Below are 17,015 nucleotides of genomic sequence, written 5' to 3'. Positions count from 1 at the left end.
GGGGAAAAACCCACTGCAACCTTCTAGCTCACTCTAGTCTCTAGTCTGGGAAAGTTAACACACCAACTGGTCGTGTGAATGAGACCATAATCAGTGACAGCCAGGTGGAGAGACTGAGCCGCCATGGCCAACAAGGAAGATGGCGTCCCCATCCCGGACTCTCTTCTCGTCAGGGTTCTCCTGAGTGTCAGGAAGCAAAGACCCTTCAACTGCCAGGCGTGTGGGGGGTCTAGCTGCCAGCACAGATCCCCACCTCCGGGCCTGGGGCGGCTTTCACACCTTGGACCACACTGGCCGACTGAGGAGGAGCAGAGACAGAAAGACAGACAAGGGAGATTCACACGAAGACAACTCGTGTCTGAAGGACACAGGCTAGAGCCTCACTCTGCTCCCCCTCAAGTCGATGAACTAGGGTGGCCTTGGGAAAGAAGCAATGTGGGCGGCGGCAGAGGCTACCAGAGAAGTGACGGAAAGCGGCCCCACCTTCTGCTGGCCTCCATTCTGTGGTGTCACCTCCAGCCAATCCACAGAGAAGGGCACAAAAGAACAAAGGGAATCAATGGTTAGGAAGGAGGAGAGCGGGGCCAGACATCATGTCCTAGATGTGTCCCTGCCCCTTCCCCAAGCTTCTCCTTTGTCAACCAGATGCCCCTCACTCTCCTGGATCCCCAACCTCCTCCCGTTCCCAGCTAACCTCATCTTAGCCATCAAGGAGGCTCAAAACTAGCCCCTCCTATGACACCTGCCCTTCACTCTAGCTCCACCCCAGGTAATGCCTTTGTTTCCTTCTGATCTTTCCTCTGCTGTCCACCTCCTCAGAAAAGCTGGCCATCTCACTCCCTCTACGTCTTCCACTACTTTTTACTCAACAACCCATTAAAATGTTGTCCCATCCCTTCTATGCCTCTGATGAAACTACTCTTTTTTTCAAGAGAGGGAGACATTGAGTGATCAGGGGAGGGAGAAAGAGAGAGAGAGACAGAATCTCAAGCAGGCTCCATACTCGGTGCAGAGCCTGGCATGAGGTTCAGTCCCACAACCCTGGGATCATGACCTGAGCCAAAATCAAGAGTCAGACACCCAACCAACTGAGCGACCCAGGCACCCCGAGAAACTACTCCTGAAAAAGTTACCAATGACTGCCAATTCCAAGAGCAAACAGGCAGCCCTACTTTTGGAAAGTCCTCACTGCTGCTCTGTCTTCTGGCACTCTCTCCTGCCTCTGTCATCCCACCACAGATGGACTCCTCGAAATGCCAGCGCTCTTCTCATTCTGTGTGGTATCCCCTTGGGCATACCCCTCTTCTTGTGACTTAGGATACCATATCCAGAAGCCTGGTGTCCCCTGGTTCCGTATTACTATGTACTGGTCATCACCTCCTCAGTGCTGACCACAACTTGAAATATGCCCATATTTATTGGTTTACTGTCTGTCACCTCTTCCATGAAGCTCTTACAATGACCCCAAGCAAGTCACTCATTGACTGATTTATCCATTCAACCAACATATATTTTTCTAATGCCACTCTGTGTCAAATACCATGCAAGATAGGGCACCTGGGTGGCTCAGTTGGTTGAGCATCCAACTTCGACTCAAGTCATGATCTCGCGGTTCATGGGTTCGGGCCCTGCATCCCGCTCTGTGCTGACAGCTAGCTCAGAGCCTGGAGCCTGTCTTCAGATTCTGTGTCTCCCTCTCTCTCTCTGACCCTACCCTGCTCATGCTGTCTCTCAAAAATAAATAAAAACATTAAAAAAATTTTTTAAATACCGTGCAAGATGCTGGAGACACAGGAATCAAGAAACAAAACATGAAACAAAAACAGGAATGTCCCTGCCCTCACAGAGTTTAAAACCTAGTGACATAGACAGACAATAAAGCAACAAATACATACTTCATATTGTGATAAGCATGATGAAGAGACTGAGGAGGACAGGGTAATGCAGAACGAAGGGGTTTAAGGAGGAGAGTTCTCTGTCGTATGGGCCACACCTCTCTTAACACAATCTTATTCTTCTCTTATGCATCTGCTTGATTTATGTCTCTAAAAGGTCTCTGCTAGATTGTTAATACATCGGAGCTTCATTTTACTCATTTGTTACATACCTGGCACATAGAGAAAATAAGCCTGTGATTAAAGGAATGAATGAATGATTTTATTTCATTTAATTTTCAACTTGAGAAATTTCACACACAATTCTGTAAAATGCATGCAGCTCTTCATGTAGTACCTAACATCTCTAGTTTCACTGAACACGTTTACAGAGCTGAAATTTGACATAGCTTCCATTCCTCTAAAAATACTAGTTTTAAATGAACCTAGTACCAGCACTAGCAAGTGAAATAATACAATACAGGAATATTTAATTTTCTTAAAAAGAGTCCATTATCCCTTTTCTAATCCAGCCAGGCCCAGTGATAAACAAGAGGGAGTCAACAATTCGGAAAATCAACCTCCCACCAGGGCACAGTGAGATCTTTTCTAGCAGAGGCTGGGGCTTGCTTGAAAATATAACACAGTTAGGAGAAACCTTGGAAAAGGGTTATCCAAGGAATGGATGGACAGCTGTTGGCTAGTCCCAATGGAAGTTATGTTTGGAAGGCTCCAGATCTGATATTTAACAGTTCTGCTGCCAAATGTGCAGACAGGCTCCCAGAACAAGCCACCAATAGCAAACTCTGGGAGCTGCAGAGAAGGAAAATGGATGCTTGTCTGCCTTTTTGTCATTCTTCCAGTGGGGAAGAGCTGAGCTTAGAGAAGAAGGCAACCAATGCAGAGGGGATGGGCCAGGAAACGAGGGGGCAGGACAGCTCTGTGTGCGTGTGGAGCTGGGTAAACAGAGTGATGGGTGTACACCAGCAGCTTTCTCACACACACACACACACACACACACACACACACACACACACACAGACACTCAGGCAATCCCCAAATCCAAAAAACTTCCTTTAAAGCCACGGAATCTATAAACAGCTGACCGTCAGAAGGCCGCCTGAAAGCTCCAGAATCTAGCAGGTGGGGACTTGTTTTCCAAGAGCTGGTTCAACAGGACAAACTCAGAACTGTGATCTCACTGGGGTGTGAACACCAGAATTCAAGCAGCAGATGGTGTGATTTAGAGGAAAGGCCACTGACCAGGGGTCAGCGACTGGGGACAGCATCCCAGCTCCCTTCTTTACCAACGGTGTGACCTTGGGCAAGTTCTTAAACGCTCTGGGCCTCAGTTTCCTCAGCTATAAAATGCAGTGTGAGGGGAAAAACAGAAATTTCTCCTTATCTAACTTAAAATTGTTGTGGAGCACCTGGGTGGCTCAGCCGGTTGAGCATCTGACTTCGGCTCAGGTCATGATCTCACAGTCCATGAGTTCGAACCCCGTGTCGGGCTCTATGCTGACAGCTAGCTCAGAGCCTGGAGCCTGCTTCCGGTTCTGTGTCTCCCTCTCTCTCTGCCCCTCCCTCACTCACACTCTGTCTCTCTCTCTCTCTCTCAAAAATAAATAAACATTAAAAAAATTTTTTAAAATTGTTGTGATGTCCAATCGAGATAACCCATGTGAATGCTCTTTCAAAATGTAAAATGAGGGGCTGGGCGCCTGGCTGGCTCAGTCAATGGAGCGTGCAATTCTAGATCTCAGGGTTGTGAGTTCAAGTCTCACGTTGGGTATAGAGACAACTTAAAAATAAAAACATCTTGGGATGCCTGGGTGGCTCAGTCAGTTAAGCATCCAACTTCTGCTCAGGTCATGATCTTTCAGTCTGTGGGTTCAAGCCCCACATCGGGCTCTGTGCTGACAGCTCGAAGCCTGGAGCCTGCTTCAGATTCTGTGTCTCCCTTTCTCTCTGCCCCTTGCCCACTCCCTCTGTCTCTCTCTCTCTCTCTGTAAATAAAATAAAGACATAAAAAAAATTTAAATAAAAGAAAAATTTTAAAAATCTTTAAAAAAAAAAAACAAAAAATTTTTTGTAACACATCCTTTTATGGCATTTCCTAAGGGAAAAGCATTGATCTGCAGGTTTTATAAATAACCCCAAATGACCCTATGAGGTCAGTACTATCATTATCCCCATTTTAGAGAGAGAAAACAGGAACAGAGAAAGTGAAGACCCTCACCCAAGGAAATGGCTAGTGAGTAATAGAGCAAGGATTTGATCCCAGACACCCTACGTCCACAATTCTATGCTCTTAGGAGCTGTCCTGCACAGCTCTTGCGAATCTGTATTACTTTACTTATATATATTAAAAAATCAACAGTAATACTCAACTTGCGTAGTTCTCTGTATTTTACCAAAAAGCTTTTCCTATTCATTTTCAGATTTAATTATCACAACACTATGAGGTCGTTCACATGTTCCTTGGTACGGATAAGGACATCATGGCTTAGACATCTCTTGCCAGTAGGGCATGTTCCCAGTTATTCTTCCAATAATGGGGGGAGGGGGGCGCTGTGCAGCGGTCAAACCATCCATAGCCACCTGTCCAATCCCTCCCATCTACAGATACGGACTTTTGAAATGGAAGACCCAACCAACAGCAGAGCACAGAGAAAACAAATCCCAGAAGAAAAGGAATGGGTGTGTAATCACAACCAGCCTTACATACAGACAAGCAGGACAGCACCCCACAAAGTGTTACAGTATTTACTTTCTGTCCAAAATTATCTCCATATACTAGTCACGTTCTAGGACCTAAAATTCTACTGAAAGGTAGTCATTCCTTTTTGACCGAACACTCTTCGAATTAAAAAAGTATCTTTTAAAACAAATGTTTTTAATGTTTATTTAATTTTGAGAGACAGAATATGAGCAGGGGAGAGGCAGAGAGAGAGGGAGACACAGAATCTGAAGCAGGATCCAGGCTCTGAGCTGTAAGCCCAGAGCCCAACAAGGGGCTTTGACCCATGAACTGTGAGATTCTGACCTGAGCTGAAGATGGACGATTAACTGGCTGAGTCACCCAGGTGCCCCTAAAAATGTATCTTTGAAAGAAGACCACATTCTCATGTACATCCCAATGTGCATTATCTTATAATATCCTGCCCACACGACAGACAGCTAAGACCAGACTCATGCCTGTACACAGGACAATATGGAATTTAAAAGGTTTCAAGATGGGTTCACAGCACAAGACAGGCAAGAAAGAAGGACTGAGCTGAGAACTTGAAAACAAAGTTGTGTAACTAGCGCTCTGGTTGAATCTAGGGATGCCAGGTGCACAGAGGCCCAAGAGAAAGAGAGGCACAGGGACCAAGCAACACTCCTGCCAAAGAAACGCAAGGGAGGGTCTTCTGGAATGTTCTTCCCCTTTGGGTTTCCAAAGTACACCTCATGGCACTGCCAGTGGGTTTTCGTCTCTGAGGAGCTGTGCCTGGATCCCTGCGAAGATGGCGGCCATGACTGTGTGTGTGTATACCGCACAAAGGAATCCCAGCTACAGTGTGAGGAGGGGCAGGAGGAGACGGGGTGAGGGGAGCCAGCAGCAGGGGAGGAAACTCTCGATGGTTATGTTAAAAAGGATTTGTTCCACTGTCAAAACCAGAAAGCTCTCCCCAAGAGCCAGCTTTAGGGAAGAAGCCTGACGTGACAGAGAGGGGGTGGGTGTATTAAAGAGGCTTGCTGGAAGAGAGGCTGAAGTAAAGGGGAGCGCATCGAACAAAAGGCAGGTAGGTAGGGCCCTAAAAATCCACCTCCGAACTGTGCCGGTCCAGAAACTGGGCTCCGGCATTTCCGCAGGGTCCCCGAAACAGGGCTCCCAAAGCCAGCCTAGTTCTGCAGGATGAGGGCCCTCCTTCAGTCAGGCCGTAGGAGCACCCATCCATCCTGGCTCCCTCCAGTGACTGGGAGAGGGCCCAGTGGCTACCACTGAACATGGTACAAGCCACGTCTCCTCCACTCAACTGCCGGGTCCCCTCTCTGGGCCCCACCTTCTCCCCAGAGACCTCAACCTCTCCTCCAGCAAGGAGCGGGGGGCCGCAGGCCAAGCTGGCATGGGCTCATGCTTAGTTAGGTTCAGGCTATTCGAGTACTCGAACAAAGACATATTTGGACCCTCCTGCAGAAAGAGAGGGGACCGTTTCTGGGCCCAGAGGGGGCTGCCCTTGATCTGCTGCACAGTGAATGACAACAATGTGAAGAATGAAAATATGGTTTGGGGGGATGTCCCCAGGAGCCCAACATTTTGGTATTTAAAGGAACTTTAATGAGCTTAAGAGGCTAATCTGGAGTTCAGGAGGGGGTGTTTTGTTTTGTTTTGTTTTCAAAAATCCTTTTAAAGGTTCCTGAGGCTCCATAGGGAGGTGGCACCAGAGCTGTGAGTCAGGGCGTGGCTGTGGCACAGCCGAAGGGAAGGGCGGGTGGATCCAGAGAGGGGGCTGCTGGGAGGATCCCTTCCCACTGAGCAGCAGAACCTGGTGCTCAGGAGATAAAGGATGGCTCCTTCCAGGCTGGAGAAGGCCCATGTGCGGAGAAGCAGTAAGGATTGGAGGATGAATGGTGCTTTTACATTCATGATACTAACCGGCTTCTCACCGAACAACTCCTGTTTTACCAGTGACAAGCGTCAGACCCAGGCACCTCTCTGACCCACCAAAAACACCACACAGAGTGCCAGGACACAAGGCGGCATCATGGAGGTACCAGGCACACTCGGCAGATGTTCAGGGGTCCCTATGTGGTCACTCAAAGAGCAATAGCCATGGGACCATGCATGCCTGAGGGTTATGCCCCTTGCCAACTACTGAGCTGCGCCCTGGCCCATTACTGGGTGGCCATGTGACAGGACTATGACTTTTCCATCCAGGAGACTGATCACTTTCCTCCAAGTGAGCAAATCAAAAGAAGACTAATGGTCCATAAGGGTGACCTGGGGGTGGGGTGGGAGCGGAAAGGAGGCAGTTGATGAGATGGTATTTAAGTAATATCTGATGCTGGCAAGAGTCAAGTTACTAGAATTCCACAGGGCAGAGGGGAGTGAGAGGGAGGCGGGACAGGACGGGGCCAGATGTGAACGCCAGACAGAGCACGCGGTCCCTTCCCAGCCATGCTCGACGCGACAGCTATTCGTTACGTGCACAGAGTTTCACTGGGCCCGTCAGACAGGCCAGGCCGGTCCACGGCGGCCAGGCCTCGACCAGGGCTTGTCCGAGAGATTCGAGAATAACGACAAAACGCAAACCTAATAGAATGGGGAGACACTGGCGTCAGAAAAGCCAGACATAATTGCTGTGATCCAAAAATAGGATCCCCAAACTGGAATCCCGAAAGGCTGGGAGAGACCAAACACACTCCTTCACGGAGCTTTAGCGGAAGAACCAGGAAAAGCACAGTCCGTTTTGTATTTTCAGTTGTTCCGACATTACGGCGCGCTGACGGGGAATCTGGCGGCGGTTTCCCTCCCTTCTGGCTAATCCGAGCATACCAGCCAGGCGCGGTTCAACCACCGAGAAAGGCACAGAGGTAGGCTTTAGAAACCGTTTCTAGCTGCCCAGATGGGCTTATTTGTGCCAGGACCAGGCAGCCGCGAAGGTGGGAAGCCGACGTGAGGCCCCAGTTTGATTCCTTCCATCACGTCCCCACTAAGACTTCGGTGTTTCTGCTGCATTCCAATCGAATCTGCTGTCTAATGCCAAAAGCAACTTAATCCCCACCCTAAGTCTCATTTTATTTATTTTCAGGAGTGTGAAAACAAACATGTAGCAAGATCACGGTGTTTACACCTCCCCTTCAGCCGATACAGATCTAATCCTCCTGCTAATTAATGCCAGGGCCACAGCCATTTTATTAATTTCGTCTCGGTTAAAAATATAGAGACAGCTCATTGTGCTTGACTAAAATAACAATCTGACATTTGGAAGGTGCGCGCTTTATGTTGGCAAGACGGTTGGCTGGGTGTCATTTAATACAGGACAGAGACACAGAGTGGCAGCCGACGCTGGGCAGCGGTAACGTAACTAGTTCTAATTGTGATAAACTGATGAGAGCATCATCCCACCTCATGCTAGTCAGAAAGACTAAGGAGACGCTGTAAATCCTAAGGCGTGCCTTTTCCTGTAGGTTCTAGTAAAATAGGCACCCGGGAGGGAAAAGCCTCTTCTCTCTGCTCTCACTTGAGATCAGAACCATTTCTACACTTTGCTCCTGAAATTACCAACTTTCCCAAACCAACTCTGAAAGGGCTGCTGGCAACAGCGCTGTTCTACGAGTCGCTAAGAGACTTACAGAAAAACCCAGGTATTCCCAGGGGGAAGCAAAACGAGGAACCCCCTTGCTCTGTGCAGGGGGCGGGAGAGGCACTCCGCCCCGGACGCCCCCCCCCATCCTCCTCAGCGCAGCCCCAAAGGGGCTGGCTAAGCCCCCCCTCTGAAGGTGCAGAAGGCATTGCAAAATCCACATTGGAAAGATATTTTTTTAAAAAATGAAAAGCACTAAGATTGGGCTAAGATTTCACAGTTATGACAGAAAGTATTTTTTTAATGTCTATTTATTGTTGATAGAGAGAGAGAGAGAGAGAGAGCACAGGGGGAAGGGGCAGAGAGAGAGAGAGGGAGACACAGAATCCGAAGCAGGCTCCAGGCTCTGAGCTGTCAGCACAGAGCCTAACACGGGGCTCAAACTCAGGAACTGTGAGATTGTGACCTAAGCTGAAGTCGGACGCTTAACTGGCTGAGCCACCCAGGCACTACCAGAAATTACTTTTAATAATTTTTAGGTTTATTTCTTTATTTTGAGAGAGACAGAGACAGCACAAGTTGGGGAGGAGCAGAGAGAGAGAGGGAGAGAGAGGATCTCAAGCAGGCTCCATGCTGCTGGTGCAGAGTCTGACTTGGGGTTTGATCCCGCGAACTGTGAGATCATGACCTGAGCCAAAACCAAGAGTTGGATGCTTAACCAACTGAGCCACCTAGGCACCCGACAGCAGAAATTATTTCCAAGTCTTGCCATGTGGTGGCACATTTTTTCCTAGTGTCGTACAAGCATACTTAACAATCATGTTAACAGGATTCAGAATGGGTTATTTTGCACTTGATATGGTCTTAACAATGGCATTTTGCACATGCATTTACTCTAAGAGGCTTCAAGAAAGTTCTGATCACTTAACGAGTATTTTAAATCCTCGTCTCTTTGCTCACTTCTAAACACTGTGACCCAAATAATTTCTTTGACCTTAAAAAATCATTAGCTGATAATGTAAGACACGGAATTGTTCCTGTTAGAGAGACAGGTACCAGCTCAGTGTCTCCAAAGCAATTTTTCCAGAATTAAAACCCAAGACAACAAGGCCTCTCTAAAATATCAGTAATGGGATTTTGGTTAATACAAAGGTTAGAAGTAAGAAAAATGAAACCAAAAAGCAAGACAAATAATGAACTTTCAGGAAAGTTCTTGTCCCTAAAATCTGACAGCAAAAGCCATTCCTCGCCCAGGTGGATAACAAAAGTCCCAGGACTCGAGTGGGTAAAACTGGACCGGATAAAAAAAACTTTTTATAATGGGCTGCACTTACATAAGGATCAAACAAATCCCATAACCTACTCTGAAAAGCAATGTTCATACTTAATTCCCCGAATACCATTAGTATCTACTTGTGCTGTCTAATTTTATTTCAAAACTGTAGGTCTTAGATTCCAAGGAAGTCCTACCCAGGGACCAATACATATAAGAAGAAAAAAACGCCTCTGAGGAAGGACTGTTTCCAATCACCCTCGAAATAAAAAAAGAGATTACTCAGCCCGCACCGACGCTCGCCACAGCCCATGGACGGTGCTTACCCCGAGCTACCCCCCTGCAATTTAATGCAGACATCAATTTATTACCTAGCTGTGTTTGATTTTTATATTCCTTAGATTTTATTATGCCAGGAGTAGGGCCAACAAAAGATAAAGTGCGGACAAAAAAAAACAACAAAAAAAAACCTAACAATTGCCTCTATAATTTCATCTGTGGGCTCCCTTTATGAGGAGCTGCGTGCCCAGTTTTGATCTGCAAGTAATGTCCCAGTAATAAAACCAAACTGATTCTCCTACCTACACACAAACATCCTATGCTACCTTGACAAAATGCAGAATTAGTTCATTACGGGTCCTAATAGAGCTCATTACCTAAGCCATTTTTTCCCCCTGAGGGCCTGCCAAACAGCAGGTCGAAGGTGAGATGCGGAGAAACCTCTAAATGTGCTGTCCACGTTGTTCCCCGTCTTCCGAAAACCAGCCTGCTCCACGAGAAAAGGGAGAGAAACAGGGCCGGGCCCTCTGAGGGAAGGCCTCCCAAGGCCGGGGATTTGCCGCCACTTGAGGAGCTTCGATGCTATGTGATCGGCTCTGATGACAGCAGAGCTCTCCCACGCTGCCCCTAGGATGTCCAGAACAATCTACGGGATAATGATAACCTTCACACATGAGCGAGGGCCCCAGCTGACACACCGAGCTGCCAGGCACATGAAAGAAGCAATATAAACTTGATTTAAACGTGGGAGCCCTTCCAGAAGGCTTAATTATCTATTGTATCACCGCATTCCCGTGATTCCCAGCCTCTTCGGTTTCTAGCTAGGGTCCGACTACAGTATTTGTTTGGAACAAATTCAGGGAAACCTCCTAACTACCCAGATCACAGAGGACTCGGTTAAACAGGGAACAACAGTTATATAAATAAAAGTCCCCCTAGGCCGGAAAATATTTTGGCTGTCTTCTAACTTTCACGACTGCTGAATCCAGTTTTGAAATGTCCACATCTACAGAGCATCCTTGTGTTTATATTGCCTGGTGCAGCCTCACCAATTCTGTGAATGCACCATCCCACCTAACTAGCTCTCTTGCTTTGATGACTTGTCATGCACAGAAAAGATCACCTCCAGTTCTTAATTTCTGTGGACGTTCATAAATCAGCATTCTACACTCTGGCCTTAAACGTTTATTTGTTTTGGATGATCAGAAGACAAATGATTCCTCAGGGTGTCATAACGTAGGAGACAAATATTTAACAAAACACCCTGAAGTTTTAAATGAATGGCTGTGTCTACGAGGCCATTGTCAATTCTATTTTTTTTAATGAGACAAATTTGGTGTTTGACACCAAGAAGGTGGAACAACTAGTTGACAGGAGGGTTTCCACTTTTTAGCTGGCCGCCGGACGTCACGAAGAGGGGGCTAATGATGCCGATGCAAAACTGCCCCACAGCCAGAAATGCACAAATGGCTAAAATAAATATAATAAACTCACTTTCTCTAATACGATGTTTATGACCTTCACCAAAGACTGCACGTGAGCTCTATGTACACGCTTCCATTTTAATGTGTAGGAACAGCCCTCAGACTTGGTGGGTTTGGACCGTGGGGCACTCTATGCGTTTCTATGACGCGCTTCCTCACTGAGCCCCACACTGTCCCATCACCTCCCTTCCATCTCATTTTCCTCCCTGTTGGCCCAAAAGGGCAAAACTATTTTTAAATATCTATTTGTTAAGGAAGAAAAGTCCTCTCTGTGGCTGTCTCTTGAGGATTATCTGAAACAGAATTGTCCCTCTGGAGGATAAAGATCTCACTGCAATGGAGAGCTTCTAGGCAATTCCTGGCCTGCACTTAGAAGAGGCTTCTCAGAAAGAGTTGATAGTTAGGAGCATAGGGAAGGCCAAAGGGCTAGGCTGCAAGCCCCCTGAAGGCAGCTCTGAGACCCAGGCTCAGAGCCTCTCATTAGGTGGGTAGCCCAGGGACCTACATGGAGAACAACAGCTTGCTGCATGGAGGAATTTGCCAGAAGCCTTGTTCTGAAACAAACACACAAACCTCCTTCCTCGCCTACCCTTGGTGCGAATGCCATTAAGATGATCAGACATATTAAAACCCCATTTTGTTGGACGAAGAATGGGACTGGGATGGAGAACAGAGGAGAAACAATCCTCATCCAAAAAAAAAAAAAAAAAATCTTCTTTAATTGAGGGGCTAAGCCCAGACCAGTGCGGAGAGCACGCAAGCAACCCGCTCTGGCATCTGCGGTTCCGGACTCGATGTTAAAACTGAAATTGAAATCCTTCATCGTAACGCCAACATCTCTCTGAACAATGCGGCTCGCACCTCTTTACAAAATCTTCTTGGTTCTGGCCAACAGCTGGCAAATTGATCCCTGCAATTTTCCCTTTGCAGAAATAGCTGTGAGGGGAGAACTGACCCTAGTGGGCTAATCAGCCCAAACCGGGGCCAAACCTGGGGGCTGAGATGGAAGGGACATTGTTGTGTTAAGTACTTTTCAACAACTGTTTCTTCCCCTCTTGACACAGCCAGACTTCCTTAAAGAAGATCTGACTGGCCAGACAGCTGTGTTGACCCTAAGCCTCCTTTGATTCGTGATTTTTTTTTTAACAAACAGAATAGAAATTCACAACCCAAATCCTTTCCTAAGCTCCAATACTTTTGAATTCGCTAGTGTTATGCCTGAAGGATGTGGACATTTCAGTCATCTATAAGCAGAAAGATAAAGATTGGGTCTACACAATCCCAAAACCTTTAGATGAAAAGCAAGGGGGGGGGCGGGCAATCCACCAGAAGCTTTATGCAAAGGTGATACTTGAGGTTCTGTGGGCGAAATCTGCTTAATTCCCCAAAAATTGCACTTTTCACTCAGACACTGCGGCAACAAACAGACAACCCAGAACAGATACAGGCATGTCTTTTTTAAAAAATGCTAACCATAATTACCACTTTGGGAAGCGGTCCGTGTGTTTTCATTTCTTCCTACGTTTCTGTTTGGTCCAACTCACCCCAAACCGAACATGTACTCTTTTGAGTGCGAAAAATGTAACTTATCTTTTCAAAACAAGCATGAATGCCCAGTACCCTTTCCACGGGAGGGTGAAAGTCAAGTATACTACAGCAAAGGAGCACTGGGCGACAGAAAAAAAACATGGTGTGCGTGCTCACTGGGTATAAATGCGGTTGCCCAGTTTTCGGCAAACTTCACAGCCCTGCAACACTGAAAAGAAGCTATTCCTGGTCCTTCTCAGCGTTTTGTTGTCATTGTTATGTGGGGACTCCTGCACAGCCCCCTCCGCTGTGTTTTTAATAACGTGATAGGCACCGCTCTTCGTGCACACGGCCCCTCCCTCGATTATCCTCAGTAGTGGATATGCACCAGTAACGAATGTGGAATTCTGCCTGCGCACGCGTGTGTTCACTCACTCGCAGATAACCAAGGCTAGTGTGCAAAGCCACAGGCCTGCGTTTCAGCCACTTTGCATTTTTTCGATGCCCTGGGCAGCTTTGCGAAGCCAGTGTCCCTATGAACTAGCCATGGTGACAAGGAAAAGCAGTTCCCTCTCCACGGACCCACTCAGCAACTCCGGGCCTGCCTGGTGAGAACCAGGAAATCCTTCTAACTCCCTCTTCCCTGCCGCATCCAGGCTTCAGGCATTACAGAAATCGAGATTCACAATAATCTACTTTCTTAAATACCTGCCTCCTAATTCTCCTCACAACACACCAGAACGTTCCCCGTGGGCAGGAGAGAACTCAACGCGCTGCCAGGCTGCAATCCACACCCACGCGGGAATGAGGGGGGCGCGCCGGTCGCAGGAGGGACCCTCAAACCAGGCCCCGCTTCTGGCCTAACTGCCGCTGCACCCCCAGAGTTTTTGAGAAGTGGGGGGAGCGGGACGTCGGGGACAGTGAGAGAAAAGACGAACAGGGTGTGCGTGCGCAGAGCTCAAAGGGGCAGCAGTGCCCTTTCTGAGCCCAATCTGTCGGGACGGCCAGGGCACAAAGCCGAGCAGGAAACGCGGCCCCGAGGGGCACGGAAGCCTTGGGAGCACTCAGGGAGCACCCTAGGAGCACCACTCGCCCTAAGCGCGTGGGTGGCGCGGATACACGGGCGAGGCGGCTGAGAACCCCCGCGGAGACGTGAGCTCCTGGCAGCCCGGGGGGCACCCCCGTGAAGTGTAGAGACGGAAACGAGTTTATGGGGTGGGAGTCCCCACGGAGGTGTGTCAAGCTGGAGCCTGAACAGAGAGGGGGCCTGCGAAGCGGCGGGAGCACACAGTGGAGGGAGCCGGCGCTCACGCCCCTCTGCCGGCCGGCTGTGGCTGGCCGCACTGCGCACTTCCCCGCTGCCGGGCAGAGTGTGCTAGCCGGGGGTGAATGGGCTTTGCGCCTCTGCGGGCGTGCGGGCGCCTCTCGGCCTCCCCGCAGCGGATGGGGGTGAGGGAGCCCCGCGTCTGGCGCGCCGCCCCCTCTCCCCCCAGGCACCGGCCAGCGCGGGCACTTACTTCTCGTAGTCATACTTGCAGTAGAGTTTCTTGTCCCGGTAGAAGCAGGTGGTCTCCAGGGGCTCCTTGCAGGAGGCGCACTGCACACACTGCTCGTGCCAGAAGCTGTCGTTGAGCCGCAGCAGAAACCTGTCCGAGATGACCCTTTGACAGCCCTCGCAGACAGACTTGGGGCTCACCGCTCTGCCTACAGCAGCAATAGACGTTCGCGGGTCAACCGCGCCGGCCCGGCATCCAGGCCCAAGGCGGCCGGCCCGGCTCCCAGCCCTGATCACTCCACACCCGCCGATTTCCCCCGAGCCCCCCTCCCCGTCGCCCCGCCCCGGGAGGACCCCCTGCGAAATCCACCAAACCGAGTTTTGGAGAGCAGAGGAAAATCAAACCGAGGGTTGTTGCTAATAAACAGCGACTAGATGGGAAGGTTCCAGTTCTACGGGGGCGGGGGCGCAAATCCGTAAGCGGCCTCGGAGATCAAATCTGCCCAGGTATTCGCGCAAATGTGCGCGTACCCAGTAAAATTAGACCGCAAATGCCCTTGCGCTCCGAGGTTTATCACGTAAATATCAAGCCACTCACTATTCTGGTCGCTTTCGACAATGATTAAAAACTGCGAGTCTGTAAAAAGAATGGGGGGGGGGCTGGTTTTGTCTTTAGCTAAAACGCAATTCCCTTCTGTGTTTTAAGGGGAAATTTTTAAGACTTTTTATTTTCTTCCTAAAAAGTCTCATTCGTAGAGAAAAATACCATCTCCCTCCGGGCAAACTCAGTATTTGTTCAAAGCAATGAACTCCAGACTGCGGCGCCTTGACTGGAACTCAAACTATAGAGGGATTTTTACGTATAACTGTATATATATGGACATCTGTATACACACACATATAATTGAGAAGCATCAAAATAGAAGGGGAAAGAAGGAACGCAGGGCACGGAGACGCCTAGGGAGTTCCCGGAATGGGTGCGCTCAGCTGCGGTTCGAGGGCAACGACACCGACCCCAAACCCACTCCGCGTGCACGGGAATCCTCTCTACTCTCCTCCCTTGGACTTTTGCCGGGTTTGTTCCTTTATTTTGCTGGGTAGGAGGTGCCCTTCTTTAGGATGGGGGACCGCTTGGCCGCTTTTGTCGGCACATTTCACAGCTATTTAAAGAAGGCCTTGTCCCCTGGTAACAATACTCCTGCGCCGGTGTCCCAAAGGGCCTGACCCTTTCCCAGGTCCTTGCTACACTCCTGTCGCATTTCCCTCAGGGGACCCCGCCACCGGTTCCTGAGTAGAGCCAGTCGCGCTGAGGGCACGGCAGGGACGGCTACGAAAAGTAGCGTGATAGTTCTTAACTGTAAAATTGTCTATTCTTTCTGCCCTGTCTCGGCATTCAGGGCCAGGACCCGGACGTTGGGAGCCGCCGGCAGCCGGGAGGAGCGAATACTAAGAGCCGCGACGCCCGCCGTAGGCACACGGTCGCCCGCGCTCGGTGCCAGGGCAGGGCAAGCTCTGCCCCACCCATCCCCGCACTCAATCGACGCTGTACGGAGTCGAGAAGTTTCCGCCCGCGCGGTTGAAAGAGGGGAGCGCGGCGCGCGTGATTTCGTTTCATCTGGGGAGCAGGGGGAATTCCTCTCTGGATTTGGTTTCTCCAGCCGAACTGTCTCCTCGCCTCCACCCCGCTCTAGCGGTTCCGATCGAGGGAAAGAGGCTAGAGTTTAAATGACAGAACGAAAATCCCTCCCGCTGAAATATGGAAACACCCACGCCCACACCTGAAAAGCACCAAGGTCTGGATGGGTGGGAGGCGGGGTTGAGAATCCCTGGCCTCAGATCCGCCAGACCCGCGCGTGCAGACCCCCTTTTGGAGGCCCTCGGCTCGCAGCTCCTCCTCGGTCGCTGCGAAGGGATTGGGGAGGCAGGGGGAACCCGCCGGCCTCGAGGTCCGGCTCCAGTTAATTAAAACCGAGGCGAGGGTCCTGCCGCGCGGGCTAATCCCCGCGCTGCGCTGCCTACCGGCCTGGAAAAGCCTTTGGGCCGTTCCCGAGGCTGAGGATTGGGGCTGGAGTCAGTGGGGGCGAGAAGCCGCCTCGAACTTGGGCGCCCCGAGCCTCGGGTCTCCTATGCTCGCCCTTAGGCCTTGGAGAAGCGCACAGCATTTATGAGATGTCGATCAGCTCCGTGATTAAAAATCCAGCCCTGGGTATCTTTAATCACTTGCCACTCACGCCCGCGAGCAATCTCGCCCGCCCCTCGCGGCTTTGGGGAATTCGGTGGCCCTCGCGTGAGGCCTGGGGCGGCTTGTCGGTTTGGGGTGGGAACGACCCGAAGGGACAGACGGACGCACGCACGGAGCGTGGCCACAACTAAGCGCCGAACGCGGGGTGCTGGCTCCCCTTCTTGCCGACCCGTCCTGGCGAGCTGGGCTGCAGAGCTGGGGCCCGTTGGAAAGAGGGTGCGCCCCGGGGCGCACGGCCTGCAACACTCACCCAGCAGCGAGGAAAAGGACGCCGAAGTCTCGATGGCGCTTTGGAAGTTCTCCTCCATCTTCAGGCCGTCCAGCATGTTCGGGCCGGGCCGCGAGGACCTGGACAGGAGAGGAAACGGTGCTCCTGGGGTCCGTGCCCTCTGGGACCGGGAGCCCGCAGCCGCGGAAAGGACGGAGGGAGTGTCCAGGGTCACCAGAATGAGCCGGGAGGGTCGCGTCCAGCCAAGAGAAACGTGGGGTGGGAGGAGAGAGAAGAGTCACGGCGAACAGCTCCGACTGATCTGATTTCACTTGAAGTC

General features: G+C 50.2%; 1 protein-coding gene across 1 annotated transcript in view; it reads right to left on the bottom strand.

The window, feature by feature from the left end:
* LMX1A (LIM homeobox transcription factor 1 alpha) overlaps positions 1–16,808 on the bottom strand; it is a 163,760-nt gene extending 146,952 nt beyond the window's left edge. Inside the window, exons 1-2 of the mRNA XM_029933191.1 lie at positions 16,718–16,808; positions 14,248–14,434 (exon numbers count right to left, since the gene is read on the bottom strand). Of these exons, the coding sequence (XP_029789051.1) occupies positions 14,248–14,434; positions 16,718–16,793 (263 nt within the window). The 5' untranslated portion in view covers positions 16,794–16,808. The remainder of the gene's footprint in view (positions 1–14,247; positions 14,435–16,717) is intronic.
* Positions 16,809–17,015: the final 207 nt, after the last annotated feature.

This window comes from Suricata suricatta, chromosome 3 (genome assembly GCF_006229205.1).
Source record: "Suricata suricatta isolate VVHF042 chromosome 3, meerkat_22Aug2017_6uvM2_HiC, whole genome shotgun sequence".
Taxonomy (NCBI): domain Eukaryota; kingdom Metazoa; phylum Chordata; class Mammalia; order Carnivora; family Herpestidae; genus Suricata; species Suricata suricatta.
Note: the sequence above shows the minus strand (reverse complement) of the source record. Positions and strands in the feature narration are given on the sequence as shown.